At 44.4% G+C, this 19,876-nt stretch overlaps 1 protein-coding gene across 1 annotated transcript in view; it reads right to left on the bottom strand.

The window, feature by feature from the left end:
• Window positions 1-19,876, bottom strand: part of LOC147707999 (monocarboxylate transporter 10-like) — a 770,926-nt gene that overhangs the window by 722,237 nt on the left and 28,813 nt on the right. Inside the window, exon 2 of the mRNA XM_086925276.1 lies at window positions 1,666-1,908. Within this exon, the coding sequence (XP_086781402.1) occupies window positions 1,666-1,861 (196 nt within the window). The 5' untranslated portion in view covers window positions 1,862-1,908. The remainder of the gene's footprint in view (window positions 1-1,665; window positions 1,909-19,876) is intronic.

The following is a 19,876-nucleotide window of genomic DNA, read 5'->3' as shown; positions in this document are numbered from 1 at the left end:
TGTACTGGCTGGAGTGGGAGTAGGAAATTGTATCCATCTGCTATCCAACACTTTCTCTACTGTTGCACTCATTGGAGTGGGAATAGTAATTTCTACCCCCCACTATCCAACACTTTCTCTACTGTTGCACTCGCTGGAGTGGGAAATTTAAGTTTAAAGATGTTTAAATAGTTTAATGTTTTAATTTATAATAGAATGTTTTTTGTAAATAGATTTTTTGTTATTGGTATATATGTATATATATATATATATATATATATATATATATATATATATATATATATATATATATATATATATATATATATATATATACACACACATTTATTTGTTACAATGTTATATAATTTTTAATTATTAAAAACATTAAAATTATTAGCTTTGTTTCAAAGTAAATATATATATATATTAATTAAAACATTATATGTGTTTAACTTTTTAAAATTTTCTTTGCTATATTTGTTAAATGTATATTAAATCTATCTTTTACATTAATTTTATTATTTATTATATTTAATATTCATTTTATATATATTTGTAAAAATCGATATTTTGTATAACATTTATGACATCAATATTTTTTTCAATATTGTTGTACTTATCATTATAAGTATAGGATGTAGCTATTTTTGACTTCGATATTTTGGTCACAATATGTTTGTATGGGGATATTTTGGGTGTCAATATTTTGTCTGTGCACCGTATTTTAACAGTTACATTTATTTTTTGTTAATCTTAAGTTCTAACCCTGAGGAAGTTACTCAATATGGGAATGAAACACATTGGCTGTTATTTTCTATACTGTATCAGGATTATCATGACTGAATAATAAAGAATTTGAATTTCGATAACGGCTCTTTTGTCAAACTTACAACAGCAAGTCATCCTGATTAGTCTGCTATGGCAGAATTAATGTTGCCTCTTGGTTCTTGAAATATGCCTAAGACTGCATTCCTGGGCCTAACCGACTTCACATTAAGTGTCATTGCAGTGTTGTTAACTGCTTTACTCTACCCTCTACCAGTAACAGCAGTGTGGCCCTAAGCTTACCATTATTTCAGTTTATTGCAAGGCCAAATCCCTAAGGCGCTGTCCCTTATCATCAACAACAATCCAGACCTCACATTTTTGAAGTGCACAGCTCGTGTACTAGTGATTATTTTATCTATGCCTGGGGCATCCACTGCCACTTTACACATTTATCCACATTTTCTAGTATTTCGTTCTGCTAGAATGTTATTGTCTGCAAACTACACTTTATTCCATTGGCATGATGGAAAAGACAAGTTGTATGTTTACTTGTTAACTTACGATGCTGTGACAGTTCCCCGACACATCAATCCATCTTAAATGCAATGTGCAGTCCATGCCTGAAATGCTATGTGTCACAGTAGCATGAAGATCGCAATGTGAGAACTAAAAAACCAGTGACTTCAACTATCTGAGTCTGCAATGCTAGAACCCACTTTCTAAAAGGATTTGATGACTGGCTTAGAGATGAGAAAACACAGAGTAAAACGCCACAAAGTACGTATTTGGTTGCAGAAAAGACTGGAATCCACGTTACAGTGCTGCTTTGCTCATCAACTTTGAATAATAGAGTTCATTTGTCTCTAGTAATATCTCACTCTTCATGCATTTTAACATTAGGTACTGGATTCCTACCTGTGAATGAGTTGGTTTCCTTATAAAACTCAAGTAAGGCCAGTAAGTAAACACCAAATGAGTTATGAAATCCAAAGATGATCACTGTGTATAGCGTTGCAGAAAACACTACCAACCAGCCAAAGCCTCCATCTGGAGGCCTGACAAGAATACAAGCTTCCGTCTTCGTTTCTTTCACAATATCAGCTGCCTTCATTTGAAATGGTTTCAATTTTTGTCAACAAATTGACAACTGTCTTCTTTCTGAAGAAAAAAAACAGAGACCTAAGAATAGACATACCAACATACATTCAACTGTAGCTTAAAGCAATTCAACTACATTATACATGTCAAACCATGCATCAATACAGGAGGCTAGCACAGTTGCTTGTTAAGCTGTACAAAGTACAGACGTTATACTAATGGACATGTAAATGGGCTCATGATGTGATTTCAAATATACAATGGCAGTAGTTCCTTACCTCATGCAAGAGATCTGTTTTAAGCTTCTGCCAAATCTAGAAAATTCACTTGTTGCATTGAAGTCTGTAGTTAAAAAAAGTTATCCATGGGGGGCGTGGCTTGCGCCCGACGAGGATGGCGGCTCACGTGTGAGCGCTCCAGGTCGCCGAGGGGGTTCGCTGCCTTCTACCTTCTCCCGACGCCTGCAGATACCATAATCCCTCATTGGAAGCTGGGGACAACATCGCGCTTGCAAATGCGCTGACAATTAAGCGGCGGAACGTCCGCTTTTCTTCATTTCTCGGCGGACGCGGTCCCCTGTCAGCCGCGCCCGCCATTTTGAATGCCGGTGCCGAGCGCTACGGAGCAGCTGACTGAAGGACGTGACTCTCAAGCGCAGAGCTTTCCCTCATGGCGATTATTTATAATGAGCATCTCTCATCAGGTCAGCAACCTAATTGAAAGTGTTTGAGAAACGCTGCTATTTTACCATATTTCATCGCATTTTTCTCTATCATCATATCGGCGGCCATTTTGCGCAATTCAGCTTCTCTCACACAACTCTAGTATGAGCGCAATTTTGGCACACTCTCCACTCTCAGCGCTGTAATTTCCTCCACTTCCCTGCCTTTATTTATCTACAATTGCTGGCGCTCCCATACAACAAGCTGGCGCATTCAACTCTATGCCTGCTGCTTTCGCCGGAAGAAACTTTTATGCTTCTTGCTGTCTCAATTATCAGCATCTCACTTTCATGTTGATTTTCTGCCTCATCCATTTATGGGATATTCCTTCCAATTAAATACTTGAAGGCTGCTCTATGTATCTTCTGGCTCTCTGGCTCTTCTGAATTCCTCAAGGCAGTATCTCCTCCTTTCCCTTTTTATTTTTCTTGGAGCCTGTATACCTTGCCTCATTCGAGTATTCCGGATCAGTCTTTGAGACATCCACAGCTGCGCAGTGAGTACTACTGGACCTTCTTCCCTGTCAACAATATTTCTTCTGTATGGAAAAAAAGGTCACCCCTCGAACTCTCAAGACTCCACGTCGTGTTTTTATTAAAAACTCGAAAGTCTTTTCAGCGTTGGCGCACCTTGAGGCCTCTCAAGCGCTCGCTACCCAGATGTCACAGTCTAGCACAGAGCGACCCACCCAACCTTTCGGGAAAGTGACCACAAAACGCCAAAAACAAGACCCCCCATCACCAACTGGGTCCACTTCGGCTGTCTCCATGGAGCTATTACTAGAAGAGATCCGCGCTCTCAAGCCATTTATGGAAGAGACTAATTCCAAACTGCAAGTTCTTACTGATAATTGGTCTCAGATGGAGGCTAGAGTGACCAATGTAGAACATTCTCTCACATCTCTGCAGGAGTCGTCATCCAAGGTGACACACATGCAATCTCAGATTTCCTCCCTCCAAAAGCAAGTTGAAGAATTGGAGAACCGGAACAGACGCAATAACCTCCGACTCTACGGCCTGGCGGAGAATTGTGAAGGGACTGATCCCATTGCCTTTTTCAAATCATTTCTACCCAAGCTTCTTCATTTGCCTGAAGGCACAACGCTCAACATCCAGCGTGCACACAGGCTGGGTCGTCTACCATCTACTCCCTCCTCCTCTTCACGGCCAAGAGGTGTCATCATGTACTTTTTAGAATATACTGACCTCCTCAAAGTCATCTCAGCGGCCCGTGCCTCACCCCGTCTACAATGGTCAGGTTCCAATCTCTTCTTCGCGCAGGATTACGCCAAGGCCACAGCCAGTCGCCGCAAGGCCTTCCTGGATATGCGACCAGAACTCCGTGCCATTGGAGCCAGATATGGCCTCTTCCATCCTTGTCTGTTTCGAGTAACTTACAACAACAAGACGACGACTTACGAGGATCCTGTTCGTCTCCGAAGCTTCTTGAATGCAACACAAGCATCTGATATGGACTTCTCCAGTTCCTCTTCGGCATTTCCTCCATGATTTATGCCTGATCTAGCTTTGATGCTTTATTTCATCTATGTGTTATATGCTTGTTGTAGACTGCGTTCATGTTTCTCTTCGTTGCGTTCCTAGCACCTTCAATTTCTATGTTCCTTTCTTCGCTCTTCCCTTTCTCTCATGCATCCTGTTTGGATGATTACGCCATGATTCTTGCGTGGCGCACTATTGCAGTTTCCATTAATTTGCATGCTTCCCGTGCATAGTTCAATGTATCACTGTTTGTTTTCCCCATGTTTTTACTGATTCTAGTTTTCCTGGTCTCCCCTTTATTCTTCGTCATTTTTATGGTACTCTTGTTCGTTACTTGATACTGCTCGCTACTATTTCTTTACACACCTTTTTTGTTAGTTACCATTGTTCTGTTGTCACTTTCTTTCCTTCCTTTCATTCATTAATGTCCTCCCTCCCTTTTCCTTGCAGGTTTCACAATATGTACGGCGTCCTCCCCCCGACCTGTTGGCTCGCTTGCATTGGACGCCTGCTTCCTCTGCTGGCGCTACCCCCTCATCCACTTCCTCACGTATCCTCCCCCTGGTGATCGACCCTCCCCACCTTTACCCCTTGTAAGTATGTTTTCCCTCTCTTCCCAATTGTTTACTCTCCTTCTTGTATCTTTTTCACTTTTAAGCTTCTCCATTTCCCTTCATTTACAGGTGTCTCTCTCTCCTGCTTTTCGAATTCTTCTCAATTTTTGTTTTCTTCCTACCACTCTAATTATTTTTTGGACTACCTTCCCATCTTTTCTATACCGATCGATTTTACTCTCTTTTTCCTCACCCCGCTTCCTCTTTCCTCATCCTTCTACTCAATGTCACACTGCACTGACTTTTATTGACTTCCTAATTCTCCTTGGCTTTTTTCTTCCTCTGGGTCACTTCTGCACTTCTTTTTCTTTCTCTGTTTTATTCCTTTTCTCTGATATGATATGTCTCTGAAGATACTTACATGGAATGTTAAGGGCGTCAATTCTCCTATCAAACGACAACGAATTTTATCACATCTTTCTCGTTTGAATGTGGACATTGCTTTTTTGCAAGAAACCCATTTAACTGCTGAAGAATCTGTCAAATTGAGGAGAGGTTGGGTAGGCGATGTCTATTACTCTCCTGGGGACGGTAAACGCAATGGAGTTGCAATTTTGTGTCATAAAGCTCTTTCCCATTCTTTAATTACCCAAGAATCAGATGCCGAAGGGCGATGGATATATACCAAACTTTCTATCAAGAATGTTCCAATTTCTCTCCTAAATGTTTATGCCCCTACTACTGGTGACCCCACTTTCTGGCACTCATTTTCCCAGCACATCACCAGATTTATTGATGATAATTTTATACTGGCGGGAGACTGCAATCAACCTCTAGATCCCTTTCTAGATAGGAACTCCAAAGCACACTTCATCCCTAACAATTCCCACAAATCCTTTTCTCGAGCTATTTCCCAGCACAAGCTCACTGATGCTTGGCGTTTATGTAATCCGGACCTTCAGGAATTCACTTTCTATTCACCGTGTCATCATTCCCAATCCCGAATAGATTACATCTTTGTTACCCACAATATCGCCCAAACTCTCACTAATGCGGAAATTGGCCCAATTCTATTCTCTGACCATGCCCCCACACTAGCTCAATTGGACATCTTACCCAAATCTGTAGGTCCTAAACGTTGGCGTTTCAATAATTCTCTCCTCTTAGATCCTAAATTTACCACCTTGTTCACCTCCTTCTCTCATGAATTTTTTTCCCTAAACAATAACTCCCCTGTCCCCAAACACACCATTTGGGATGCCTATAAAGCAGCAGCAAGAGATTTCATCATTAGCTTTGTTGCTAAAAAACGTAGAGCTGCTCGTAATTCTACCAAGGCTATCCTTCTCGATATTAAGAAATTGGAGCATTCTTATTTTACTTCTCGTTCACAGCAAACTCTAACCGCCCTGGTCAATGCTAAAATGAGATTCAACAAAAAGTCAACGGATGATGCGTCATTGTACTTACTAAAATCTAGTGCCAAGTTCTATGGAGGCAAAAATAAGGCTGGGAAAATTTTAGCCAATTATCTAAAGGTGAAACACAACAAATTAAACATTGAATCAGTCTATGACATCAATTCGAACCTCAAACACACCGACGTAGAAATTCTCACAGAATTTTCTACCTTCTACAAGACCTTATACTCATCTGAAACTCAACCTTCTCCCCACTCCCTAGACACATTTTTCTCCTCTATTCATAAACCATCTCACTTTCCACTTGACCTCTCTCACTTAGAAACTGACATATCCCAACAAGAACTACTCAAAGCGCTTCAAACCCTCCAAAAAGACAAGGCCCCCGGACCAGACGGCTTCACAGTAGAATTTTTTCTCCACTTTTCAAAACTCCTTATCCCCAGACTCCACTCCCTTATTGGCACCTTCCTTTCCTTGGGATCCTCTTCAGGCTCTTTTTCAGACGCTCATATTTGCTTTATACCCAAGGAGGGGAAGGATCCTCAACATTGCAAAAATTATAGGCCGATCTCTTTAGTTAATATCGACTACAAAATTTTTGCAAAGTCTCTTGCGGCACGCCTAGACCTTCTTCTTCCAGACCTCTTGGGGGAGGAACAGTCGGGCTTTGTCAAAGGCCGTTTTATAACTGATAACACCAGACTCCTCTTTAACATCCTTTCTAAATCTCGCCCTTTAACCCATCCCCTTGCGGCTATTGCCCTGGATGCCGAAAAGGCGTTTGATAGGGTCGAATGGACTTATCTCTTCCATACTCTCCGTTGGTTTGGTTTCGGTCCTGTTTTCATTTCTTTAATTTCACTACTCTATTCTAACCCGCGTGCAGCGGTATGTGCCAATGGTCAAACATCCTCCTTTTTTGATTCAAAAAGAGGCGTTCGCCAAGGTTGTCCCCTATCTCCCTTTCTCTTCAATCTGGCTTTAGAACCCTTCCTTTCCAAACTCCCTCAAAATCCCTCTATTCATGGTTTCCAACTATCAGAATCCCACATCAAATTAGCCGCCTATGCGGATGACATCTTGCTATTTATCTCTAACCCCTCCGTTTCCATTCCTGCCTTTCTTGCCGAAGTTCACACTTATTCCCAAATATCTGGCTATAAACTCAATAATGATAAATGTGAGATCCTTCCCCTGACTAAATTCACATTCAAGCCCGATTTTGCAGCTTCTCATTTCACATGGAAACCTTCCAATATCAAGTATCTTGGAATGCACATTACCCCCACCATCCCGGATACTGTTTCCCTGTGCATGTCCAAATGCATTCAAAAATTAACGGATCTCACTTCCAGGTGGCATCCCCTTTATCTATCATGGTGGGGTCGTCTTGACACTATTAAAATGATGTTATCTCCCATTGTTCTCTATACCCTCTCTAATATTCCGGTCCTATCCCCTCCAAATTTTTCAAAAAGGTCAACTCTATTCTAACGTCCTTTCTTTGGCATAAAAAGAAGCCGAGAATGTCCCTAGCACGTCTGATTCGTCCTAAATCAGAAGGTGGAGCTAACTTCCCTGACTTTCCAGCCTACCACTAGGCGTTCCAGTTGAGACAAGCCTCTTTTTGGCTACAGGATCCTGATACCCCTTGTCCTTTATGGGTCAAATTTGAACGCCTCTTTCTTTCCCCCTTCTCCATTGCTGAATACCTTTCCTTTTCCCGCAAACCCACCTCTATCTCTACTCCGATTCATAAGTTTACCACTAAATTACTCCTCTCTTCCACGCATGCACCTCCTACTACCATTGCTGCTTTCCTTTCCTCCCCCATATGGCATAACACATCTTTACTCAATCGTGATAGACCCTTTTTTTGGAAAACTTGGCATACTCGAGGTCTGCAGTGGGTCTCCCAACTTTTTTCTCATTCCTCTTTCTTATCTTTCGACACCCTTCGCTCCCTCTATAACTTACCTACTTCCTTTGCACGCAAATACCAACTGCTTAAAGATACAGTCCTAACGAAATACAATGACCTCTCTCAGTCCTGCCCTCCTCCTGCTCCATCCACCCCCACTATCGAACTTCATTCCTTCTTACGCACTACACCAAAAGCTACTGCTATTTACAAATACCTTCACGATGGTAAGACCCCGAGACCGAAATCTAAAGTAGAAGAATCCTGGGAACATGATTTGTCTGTCTCCTGGTCGGTTCCCCTTTGGGACAAAATCTGGACCAAACTCCGCAAATCTTCCAGAACAGCGACTCTTACTCAGACTCTGTTCTTTATTTACAACAGACTCCTTTTCACACCCTCTGACCTTCACAAACGTTATCCTGCTACTCCCCACTTATGCTGGTCTTGCTCGTCACCACAAGCCAATTTATTTCATATGTTATTTTTATGTACTCATGTGCGTAATTTTTGGCTTCAGGTTTGGGCTCAAATTAATTCAATCTTTCACACTTCTATCCCTTTCTCTCAAACACATGTTTTTATGGGTAGTCTTTCCCCTTGTTGGAATAACATTGATCTAAAACCTCAGATTGTTGACCTATTACTTGCTGCTGCCTTCCAACAAATAACAGTCAACTGGAAAGACTTCTCTAAAATTTCTTTCAAAGCATGGTGGTTTAACGTATGCCACAACCACAGATTGGATACTGCCCATGTCTTCCCGGCATGTCTGGCTACAAAACGCATGGACTTATGGACTCCCGTTACACTTTATCTAGACTCTTGTAGTAAACGCATGTTTCATCTTCCGCCTCCACAACAGGAAGTTCCCAAGCCTCCTTAATTGCCCGATGCGTTCCACTTATCCTTCACTGTATCAAATGTATTTATTACTTCCCAATGTTCTCATGCTTCTTATATTTTTATGCTTATTGTACTTTTTTTTTTTTTTTTTTTTTCTGCTTCTTCCCTTTTTCTCACCTTGTACCCAGATCTATTTTATTATACTGTTTGCATTTGTATAATCGTATTACTTTGCTTAGACTCTTACTCTGATATCACGTTGTACTTTGTTTTGACACCTGGTTTACTTTTCTATTACTATTAATAAAAATTTTCTTGAACTTAAAAAAAAAAAAGTTATCCATGCTTTTTAAAATATTAGCAACATTATCTACCTCCAATTGAGGTTTACAGTTTGTGAAGTCGTCTCTCAAGCTTCTTTCTTGGCGCAATTTACTCTCAACTACCACACATAAGGTGTTAGACTAACGCATTACAGTGTGGTATCCGCATAACCGCACTGATATGCAAAGTCACGCATTTTATAGCGCCTCATCAGCTCAAGCTGAGCGCTTTTAGCACCACTCCCAGAAAGCTGGCTGCAGCTCACAGTCTGGGCTGCTTGCAGCAGACTTGGGGACGGCTGGCTCAGCTCGCCCTTGGCAGGCTTAGGCAGCAGCTACAATGTAAAAAGAAGTTCATATTCACCCATGGCACAGAATCACTAACGTGACATGATGGTGTGGGTCAGTGTGCAATTGCCCAATGGTGACTGCTGAGGGGAGACACATATCGGCTGCAGCGTCCCATGGTGTGAACGGGTGGCGCGGCAGTAGTTTAAACTTTACGTTTGTCAGCGACGGCAGTCAGGCCTGCCGCTGCTCGCACTGCACGTTGTACAGAGCGAGTCTGACAACCTGAGGACCCGGGCCGAACCGGACCGTAGCCACCACTGAAATGGCGGTGCCTGCAGGCAACCTGTACTTCAATGCAGTCCAGCACTGAGCAGCCTGTGTCAAAGATTTAGGGAGAACGCTTAGGATAACTGTGTGATAGTTGTCTGGTATTGGATATCCTAGAGGGTCCTTAATGTGGCTCAAGATCTCCTTCCAGAAGGGTTTTAAGGTGGGACACGCCCACCATATGTGATGGAAATTGCCGTGCGGGGCCCCACAGCGCCAGCAGGAGGCGGGGCTGTTGGACAAATGGCATGTAGACAGGTGGGGATAAAATACAATTGAAACATGATCTGCTTCCTGTTGAGGAACGCTTCTGTATATGCATGGATTTCCTGCCAGAGCTGCTCCAACTGTTTTTGGTTGATAGCAGGTGTGTCATCCGGGGAGCATTTCGATTGATAGGGATGGAGGGGGAGAAGAAACTATTGCTGCAGGACTGCAAATGTTTTAGATACCAATACCCAGGAGCCTCATAGTAGTTACGAACAAGTTGTTCGAAGAGTGTTAGGGGATGGGTAGCTGCCTCCACGTTGGGGGGATGGAGATCTTAGTGTTGAAGCTGGAAATATTGGTGGCAAGCAGCTTTAGACAGGTGGAAATCCCACTTGCTTTGCTGAAAAGGCTTGATGGCCAGGCCTTGGAAGAAGTCTAGCAGGAGCCGACATTCACCCGACACCCACTTCGGGAAGGACTTCCGGGGGAGAGAGGGAGAGAAGGCAGGGTTACGTGCAATGGGTGTGTTTGGTGAAGGGAATGTGGTCAATCCATGTCTTGCAGCTAATTTGTCCCAGATCTCCAGCACCATGCACGTCGGGGTGGTGACATAGGTGATGCGTGGTCAGGAATGTTTGGGCAGCCAGGCCAGGTCCCATAATGCCCTGCAGGCAACCGCTCTGTCCATGTGCACCCAGTGCTTTTCGCTCTATCGCACAACCCACTCAGAGATGAAGCATAAGTGCGTCACCCAAAAGGAATCTAGGAGGTTGGGGCATGCCAGCCCCCCACGATTGTGGGGAAGCATTAGGAGTGCTGCGGATATGCTGGGGTGCTTCCCTCTCCAGCTAAAGGAGATGAGGTCAGCCTGCAAACTGGTGATGTTTTTCGTGCTAATGGGCGTTGGAAGCGATCAAAAAAAGGTAGAGAAGCCTGGGAAGAATACTCATCTTCACCACGTTAAGACAGCCCAACCAAGAAATATGGAGTGGTTTCCTCTGACAGAGGTCCTCACTTATCACCCTCCAAAAGTGCGGCCAGTTTGCCCTTGTCCAAGAGAAAAGGGAATCTCTGATAATGAGTCCCAAATACTGTATGGAGTGCGAGGCCCAGTGAAAGGGGGACAGCACTGGAGATGCAAGCGGCGTTGTGGTGGAAGAGTGAGGTTGAGTGCCAGTGACTTTGCTAAGTTGGTCTTATAGCCAGAGATGTGCTCGTAGGCTTGCAAGATCTGGATGACTGCCGGGAGGGAGGTATCTAGCTCTGTTAGCACCAACTGACTGGCTGACTGAAAGGTATTTATAAAGCACACTTATGCCGAGGCGTCTTGGCGCTAGGTGTATATGATCGGTACGTCTGCGCTACCATTGGCCTTGTAGGAAAAGTCTGGTTTTAATAGCTTTCCTAAAGATGGTATGAGAAGGCTGGAGTTGGAGCGTTGAGGGGAGAGAATTCCATAATTTGGCAGCCAAGAATGAAAAACGTTTACCTCCCCATCTGACCCTTTTCATCTTGGGAGAAAGAACCAGCCCAGTGTCCATTGACCTTAGGCAGCGCGACAGAATGTAACAAGGGAATAATGATTGTACATCGTCCGCACCTCTCCCATGGAAAGCTTTATGTACTAGACATAAAGCTTTAAACTCCACCCATTGTCTCACCGGGAGCCAGTGGAGTTGTTTGATAGTAGCTAAAGTGGGGTGATGCTTAGGTAGGCCACACGCAAAAACCACAGTTGATGGACAGAATGCAGAACAATGTCATACATTCACCCCAGTACAGAGATCTGGGCCTAAATCCGTCGTTTTTTTGCACTCCACACCACCTCAGTTCAGACATGGCCATATGCAAATCAGTCTGACCCTGTGCCTCATGGAAACAGTCCAGCCCGAACTGCCAAGCCATGCCTTCCCTGGACCGGAAACAAGCTTCCGAGGACCGGTTTCTGGCATTCCAGCCGTCTTCAGCCCGTCTTGCTTGAATCCAGTGGTGTGGAGAGCATGGGACTCACGTCTGAGCATACCCATGACAAATGCAACAAGCATTGGAAATGCAATAGGTCTCGCATTAGAAAAGTTGGAGCTATTGGTTTTGTAAATGACAATTTTTTTTATGTGTTGGTCTTGAAAATATCAAAATTAATAGCTTTGTCATTTACAATGCCAATAGTTTTAACTTTTTGCAAACGTGACACCTATAGCATTTGTAATGTAATATGTGTTGTATTTACATGACTATAAAAAGAAACATGCTTGTAAATACAAACGTTTAGTTTTGTGAAAATGCACTGCCATGCGACATGTGAACACATTTCATGCTGGCTAATTATTCTAATTTGTTTCAATTTTTACAACACTTAATTCACCCTAGTAGCCTAACAAAGTCAGTACATGACGTGCCATTTTAGATGATTTCATAGGAGGACAGGGAAGAACTCTAAGACTGCATAATGCGCTGCGCTGCACGGATGTACACCATAATATGTGTTTTTTTTTACCGGGTGCATACAACGCGCACGCAGCCACATTGCATTACGCTTCAATTGGGCATAGGATGCTAAAAGGAATGAAGAAGAAAACAAGTCCATACTCGAATACAGCATGCCTCGGAGAGCAGCGCATGCGCTACCCAGGTTCAACCTAAAAAACTATTAGATAAAATGGGATAGGAATAGTAAAGGAAGAAGAAATATACGGGGTTGTCTAGTAAGAGTGAAGAAATAAAGAGTAAAGGGTGGCAAAGAGAAGAGACAGCAAGACTGAAAAAATGAAAGGAGCCAAACTAAAGGGACATGAGGAGACAGCCGACATATAAGAGAAGAGGAAATGAGACAGGAGTTTTGAGACGACTCAAGATTAAACCCTTGACTGAACTTTAGATTTAGACTATCACACTTTTACTGTATACATTTACAATTATGCTACTGTATGACCTCAAGTAGTGTAGTGCATCTGTAATCTATCCGTATAAATTAAAACTTATTATTAATATATATAATAAAGTATAAGAGGAGAGAACAATACAAGAGGGGCAGGAAGTCCAAAAAGTAAAGGAGATGAAAGGAGAAAGGCTGTAAGGGAAACAGGAGAATGGTAGTGGGGAGTAAAGTACAGAAGGAACGAAGTACAGAAGTAGAGAGGGGTGGAAGGAACAGTTGTAGAAATAGGGGGAAGAGAAAGGAGACGTGCAGAGAAATGGGAAACAGTAATTCAGGGCATACAGGTGTGCAGAGAAGGACAAAAAGGAAGGCAAAAGGGTAGAGAAGAAAAGAGGAACATGTAGAGGGACAAAAAGGGAGGTCAAAGGTGCAGAAAGAGGAATACAAGGGGGAAAGGAATGCACGGAGAGGGGGCCGGAAGAATATGGGGAACATAAAAAAACAAATGAAAGAGTACGTGGGGAGACACCAGGGGGAGGAAAAGGGTACAGTAAGGAGTAGCAGGCATACATGCAACAGTCAAGATTTACGTGGGAGATTCACAAATTTTAAAGCCAAAAGGTGCTTTATTTTAGCTTTCTCCCTCCTAAAATTGCTTCAGTTTAAAAGCTAGTCAATGGGAATAATACATACCCCCGTTTTTTTTTATCTACCTCTTTCCTGTTTCGAAATGTAAGCATGTGTGAGCTTGAGCAGTGTCAGACTGGCCACTTGGCTTACCAGGCAAATGCCCGATCGGCTGACAACATTAGAGGCTTTAGGAGCGGTGCCACTGCGGCTTAAGGCTTCTTCACAGCAAGGAATCACCACATTCATCCTTATTAGCATCGCTAAAGATAAACAGGTTTCTTAAGCTGCGGAGTGCATGACACCTTCTGCGCTACAGCCTCGCCCTCTTAAACACGCAGCACAGCTTGTGCTGACAGTGTGTCGCTCTGCGCAAGAGACACCCAGCCCGGTGACAAGGCCGAAGGAACTGCTGCAGAAAGAAGCGCCGCCCTGGCAGAAAACTTACCCGCACTCTGCAGTCGCAAACACACAGAAGTGACGGGAAAGTCACGAGTCTGTGACTGCAGACCAGGGAGGGTGGCACGCAGTGGCGTAGCCCGTGGGTCACGGGCCCTATTGCAAGAAAAGAAAAGACTCCGTCGCCTCTGTTTGAACTTTGAAATACAGCAATCACATGAGTGCAGTGTGCCCCGGTGCCACTGCACCTGCCGCACAAATGGAAGCTACGCGACTGGTGGCACGGGCAGATCAGGAAACAGAACTGCATCAAATCTGTCAGTAACGTGACCTTGGTATTAATGAAAACTAAATTACTTCCTCGTATGCTGCCCCAGATCAGAGGAAAGACGGGAACGCTACTCTGAAGATTTCACGTGCACAATGGCTGACGTCGGAAATATTAACAAATGACCGCAGGATTTGCATAATGTTGGGCGAAATCCCAGAAAAGATAAAGGAGTACGTGTCAACGTGCCATCAATGACATACAAACACTTATGTGAAGCTGTTGCAATAACAATGGTCACACATGAGCTTTGGTAACAGCTGTAAACACATAATTTAAGACCATAAACCGTTATTGTACTGTTGAGTGTGGAGAAGATAAGAACAGACTGAGATAAGAACAGGGAGGTGTCTGAAGGTGAACCAGGGTACAGAGAGCCCAGCAGCATCACAGGGACAGCAAAACATGGCTGCATTAAGCTGCACAGAAGGGGTAAAAGAATGGACAGAGCCGGCGGAGGAACAGGAATATAAATTAGAGATTCTAGAAAAAGAGAAAGAGAGGGAGCTAGTGGGAAGTGGGATAAAGGCATGAGTTAACAAGAAAAGTTAAATAAAGGGAGACACGGCTGAAGCTGCACGGAGAGAGAGGGGAGGTGCTGGCTGCTGGGAAGGGAAAGGAGAAATGCGAGCCTGGCGGCCGTGAAACTGCAGGGAGAGAGAGGGGAGGTGCTGGCGGCTGGTGAGGGGGAGGAGAAATGCGAGCCTGGCTGTGTGCTGGGAGGGAGAGGGGAGGTGATGGCGGCACCAAGCTGGGAACAGATGGCGAACATATGGCGAAGACTGGCGATTTGATGCTGTGCACGCGCATTTTAACTCATTGCGCTTGCGCATTGAGCTAAAAGCACACATGCACTGCATCAAATCGCCAGTAAATCGCCAGTCTAGTTAAACTTCTATTTAAGCCCCTATAGTCTCGCTCCGCTCAATGCGCATGCGCATTGACAGGCGAGACCTAAAAACCACAGTTGATGGACAGAATGCAGAACAATGTCATACATTCACCCCAGTACAGAGATCTGGGCCTAAATCCATCGTTTTTTTGCACTCCACACCACCCCAGTTCAGACATGGCCATATGAAAATCAGTCTGACCCTGTGCCTCATGGGAACAGTCCAGCCCGAACTGCCAAGCCATGCCTTCCCTGGACCGGAAAAAAGCTTCAGAGGACAGGTTTCTGTCATTCCAGCCGTTTCCAGGCCGGTTTAGTTGAATCCAGTGGTGTGGAGAGCATGGGACTCACGTCTGAGCATACCCATCCCACTCGGGGTGACAAATGCAAAAACCACAGTTGATGGACAGAATGCAGAACACTGTCATACATTCACCCCAGTACAGAGATCTGGGCCTAAATCCATCGTTTTTTTGCACTCCACACCACCCCAGTTCAGACATGGCCATATGCAAATCAGTCTGACCCTGTGCCTCATGGGAACAGTCCAGCCCGAACTGCCAAGCCATGCCTTCCCTGGACCGGAAACAAGCTTTCGAGGACCGGTTTCTGGCATTCCAGCCGTCTTCAGCCCGGCTTGCTTGAATCCAGTGGTGTGGAGAGCATGGGACTCACGTCTGAGCATACCCATCCCACTCGGGGTGACAAATACAAAAACCACAGTTGATGGACAGAATGCAGAACAATTTCATACATTCAATCCAGTTCAAAGATCTGGCCTAAATCCATCGTTTTTTTTGCACTCCACACCACCCCAGTTCAGACATGGCCATATGCAAATCAGTCTGACCCTGTGCCTCATGGGAACAGTCCAGCCCGGTTTGCTTGAATCCAGTGTGCATGGCTTGGCAGTTCGGGCTGGACTGTTCCCATGAGGCACAGAGTCAGACTGATTTGCATATGGCCATGTCTGAACTGGGGTGGTGTGGAGTGCAAAAAAACGATGGATTTAGGCCCAGATCTCTGTACTGAGGTGAATGTATGACATTGTTCTGCATTCTGTCCATCACCTGTGGTTTTTGCATTTGTCACCCCGAGTGGGATGGGTATGCTCCCCATGCACTCCACACCACTGGATTCAAGCAAGCCGGGCTGAAGACGGCTGGAATGCCAGAAACCGGTCCTCGGAAGCTTGTTTCCAGTCCAGGGAAAGCATGACTTGGCAGTTCAGCCTGGACTGTTCCCATGAGGCACAGGGTCAGACTGATTTGCATATGGCCATGTCTGAACTGGGGTGGTGTGGAGTGCAAAAAAACGATGGATTTAGGCCTAGATATCTGTACTGGGGTGAATGTATGACATTGCTCTGCATTCTGTTCATCACCTGTGGTTTTTGCATTTGTCACCCCGAGTGGGATGGGTATGCTCCCCATGCACTCCACACCACTGGATTCAGACAAGCCGGGCTGAAGACGGCTGGAATGCCAGAAACCGGTCCTCGGAAGCTTGTTTCCGGTCCAGGGAAGGCATGGCTTGGCAGTTCGGGCTGGACTGTTCCCATGAGGCACAGGGTCAGACTGATTTGCATATGGCCATGTCTGAACTGGGGTGGTGTGGAGTGCAAAAAAACGATGGATTTAGGCCCAGATCTCTGTACTGGGGTGAATGTATGACATTGTTCTGCATTCTATCAATCATCTGTGGTTTTTGCATTTGTCACCCCGAGTGGGATGGTTATGCTCAGACGTGAGTCCCATGCACTGCACACCACTGGATTCAAGCAAGCCGGGCTGAAGACGGCTGGAATGCCAGAAACCGGTCCTCGGAAGCTTGTTTCCGGTCCAGGGAAGGCATGGCTTGGCAGTTCGGGCTGGACTGTTCCCATGAGGCACAGGGTCAGATTGATTTGCATATGGCCATGTCTGAACTGGGGTGGTGTGGAGTGCAAAAAAACGATGGATTTAGGCCCAGATCTCTGTACTGGGGTGAATGTATGACATTGTTCTGCATTCTGTCCATCACCTGTGGTTTTTGCATAGGTAGGCCACACAGCACTCCGGCTGCAGCATTTTGGAGAGACTGAAGTTTGCTGAGTTGTTTAACTACGATGCCAAAAAAAAAGGGCATTGCAGTAGTCAATCCTAGATAATATAACTGCGCCAACCACCGTTTTTCTGAGGGAGAATGGGAGGATTTTGCGCAATTTTTTAAGTGTGAAAAAGCAAGTGGAAACCACTTGATTTATTTGAGGGGTGCAGGTAAGCTCTTTATCAATGATAAAACCAAGATTTCTGGCCTTCGGTACTGGCTGCGGACATGTTCCCGCTTCAGGAGGCCGCCAAAGCTGGTTCCAGAAGGAAGATTTCTTGCCAAATTCCAGAATCTCGGTCTTCTCAGCGTTGAGTTTTAAAAAGTTGACATTCATCCATGCCCCTTATCAGTGTTGAGTTTTAAAAAGTTGACATTCTTCCATGCCATCACGGAGGACAGGCAGTCCCGGAACCGCTCTGCTGACATGCCGGTATTTTGGGACACCAACACTACCACTTGCGTATCATCGGCATAGGATACAAGCGCCAGACCATACACCGACACTACCACTTGCGTGTCATCGGCATAGGATACAAGCGCCAGACCATAACTTTTAATTAGTCTGGACAATGGTGTTACGTAAATATTAAATAAAGTCGGCGAGAGTCCCGAGCCTTGGGGGACTTCTCCAGTGAGGGTAAACCTTTCAGTTCTCAAACTTTCCCAGTAAATTATTTGCTCCCTGGAGTCGAGGAAAGAGGAGAGAAGGGACAAGGCCTTACCATTGACACTCACGGACTGCAATTGGTTTATTAACACTGTATGGTTTACAGTGTCAAAAGCTGCGGTGAAATCAAGCAGTATTAAAGCTGTCCTACCCCCTCGTCCAATACCCTCCGTATCTCCTCTGTGGCCATAATCAGAGCTGACTCGGTTGAGTGCTGAGCTCTGAAGCCATGCTGAGTGGAGTCGAGAATATTATTGACATCAAGGTAGGCAGTTAGTTCCAAATAATGGCTTTCTCCAAGACCTTGGAAAGCAGAGGTAAACAGGAGATAGGGGATTGAGTGATGTTTTTTTTAGGATAGGCCTAATGCAGGCCAATTTCCAGTCTTCAGGAAAGATCCCTGTACCTATAACTAGATTTAATAGCGGGGTCAGTGAAACACCTATCTCCTTCTTAGCTATATGTAAGATAAATGGGGGGCAGGGGTCAAGAGGGGACCAGAATTGGTTCGGGAAAGTAGATCTACCACTTGCTTTCCGTCCAAACTGGAAAATTGAGTGAGGTTGCCTTGACTGGAATAAATTTCCCATTTTTTCAATGGGTTTGTGCTGTTAGCCTCTGCTACAGTTCGAAGTTCCTCATAGACCAATTGAACCTTTGTCCGAAAGAAAACTGCCAGATTGTCAACGAAAGCTTGGTCCGGGACAAAGATAGAACCTCTGGGGCATCAGGACAGAGCTGTTCTTTGGGGGAGTTCGTGGCTTCCAAGATCTTAGATGTAAAATAGGCTGTCTTGGCTGATATTATTGCTACCTTATATTCTTTTAACGCTAGTCCGTATTCGATCTTATGATCTGAACTGTAGGAGGATCGCCAGATACGCTCCTTAAGTCTGCATTTGATTTTTATTATTTTTAGCTCTGCAGAATACCAAGGGGAGGAGACCAATCTCTTTTTAGTCGTCTTATTCGCTGCCCGGGCTAACGGATTAATTGCCTGAATTACCCAGTTGTTAAAATCAGTAGCTGCCTGATTAGGATCTGTGCTACTGGTCAGGTGTGATTACAGGGCCATGGTTAGCTCTTCTTGTGAGATTTTCTTCCAGGCGCGTGCCTTACTCGAAGGGGGTCGATTCTACGTGAAGTGTTAGTTTTAAGAAATAGCATAATGATCTGACCAGAGTAAAGGCAGCGAGCTGGTGACTTCGATGTGAGCACTATTGGTGAAAATACCATCCAAGGTATGACCTGCCTGATGTGTAGGGTCCCAAACAATTTGTGTAATTCTGAAACTGGCTAAGATATCAATTAAACTTATGGTGTCTGGGTTACTCATCACCTCCAAGTGGAAATTAAAATCCCCCAACAGCATGAAGGAGTCCTCCTTAAAACATGACTCCATGCGAGTTTGTAACATGGTAATGAAGGCTTGCCTAGGGCCTGGGGGTCTATAGATTAAAATTCCTTGGAAGCATTCCATGTTGTTGAGTTTTATACTTAGAAACATTGCCTCTGCGTTCAATTGTGGCTCTGGTGTCATGGTCACCTTGTAGCATGCACAATATATTAAGGCTATTCCTCCCCCTTTTGACCCCATCCTATCTTGGTTAATAACAAAGTAGTCAGATGGAACTACATAGTTCCAATCCGGGTCACTGGTGTTGTTTGCCCATGTTTCCGTTAGGAAAATCAAATCTGGATTATCAAGTTGAATAAGACACTCCAGGTCAGGTTTATGTTTCATTACTGACCTGGCAATAACCAGAAAGCATTTGATGACCTTGAGATGGTTGGCAGTCTGCTTTTGTTGGTTGAGCATTATGGTACAAATCCAACTTGTCCTGCTCAGTATTTATTGGATTGATCTTATTATATTGACTGACTAACCTTGGCGTGCTGGAATTAGAAGGACTTGACTTAGCCTTACATAAATGATTGGGCTCAGTTGTTAGTATCCGAGCAGGACACTCACCAAGATTGAAACGCAAAAGCTTGTCGCGAGAGTAGGTCATCCTGGAAATTTGTGCAGG

Source organism: Lissotriton vulgaris, chromosome 6 (assembly GCF_964263255.1).
Source record: "Lissotriton vulgaris chromosome 6, aLisVul1.2, whole genome shotgun sequence".
Lineage (NCBI taxonomy): Eukaryota > Metazoa > Chordata > Amphibia > Caudata > Salamandridae > Lissotriton > Lissotriton vulgaris.
Note: the sequence above shows the minus strand (reverse complement) of the source record. Positions and strands in the feature narration are given on the sequence as shown.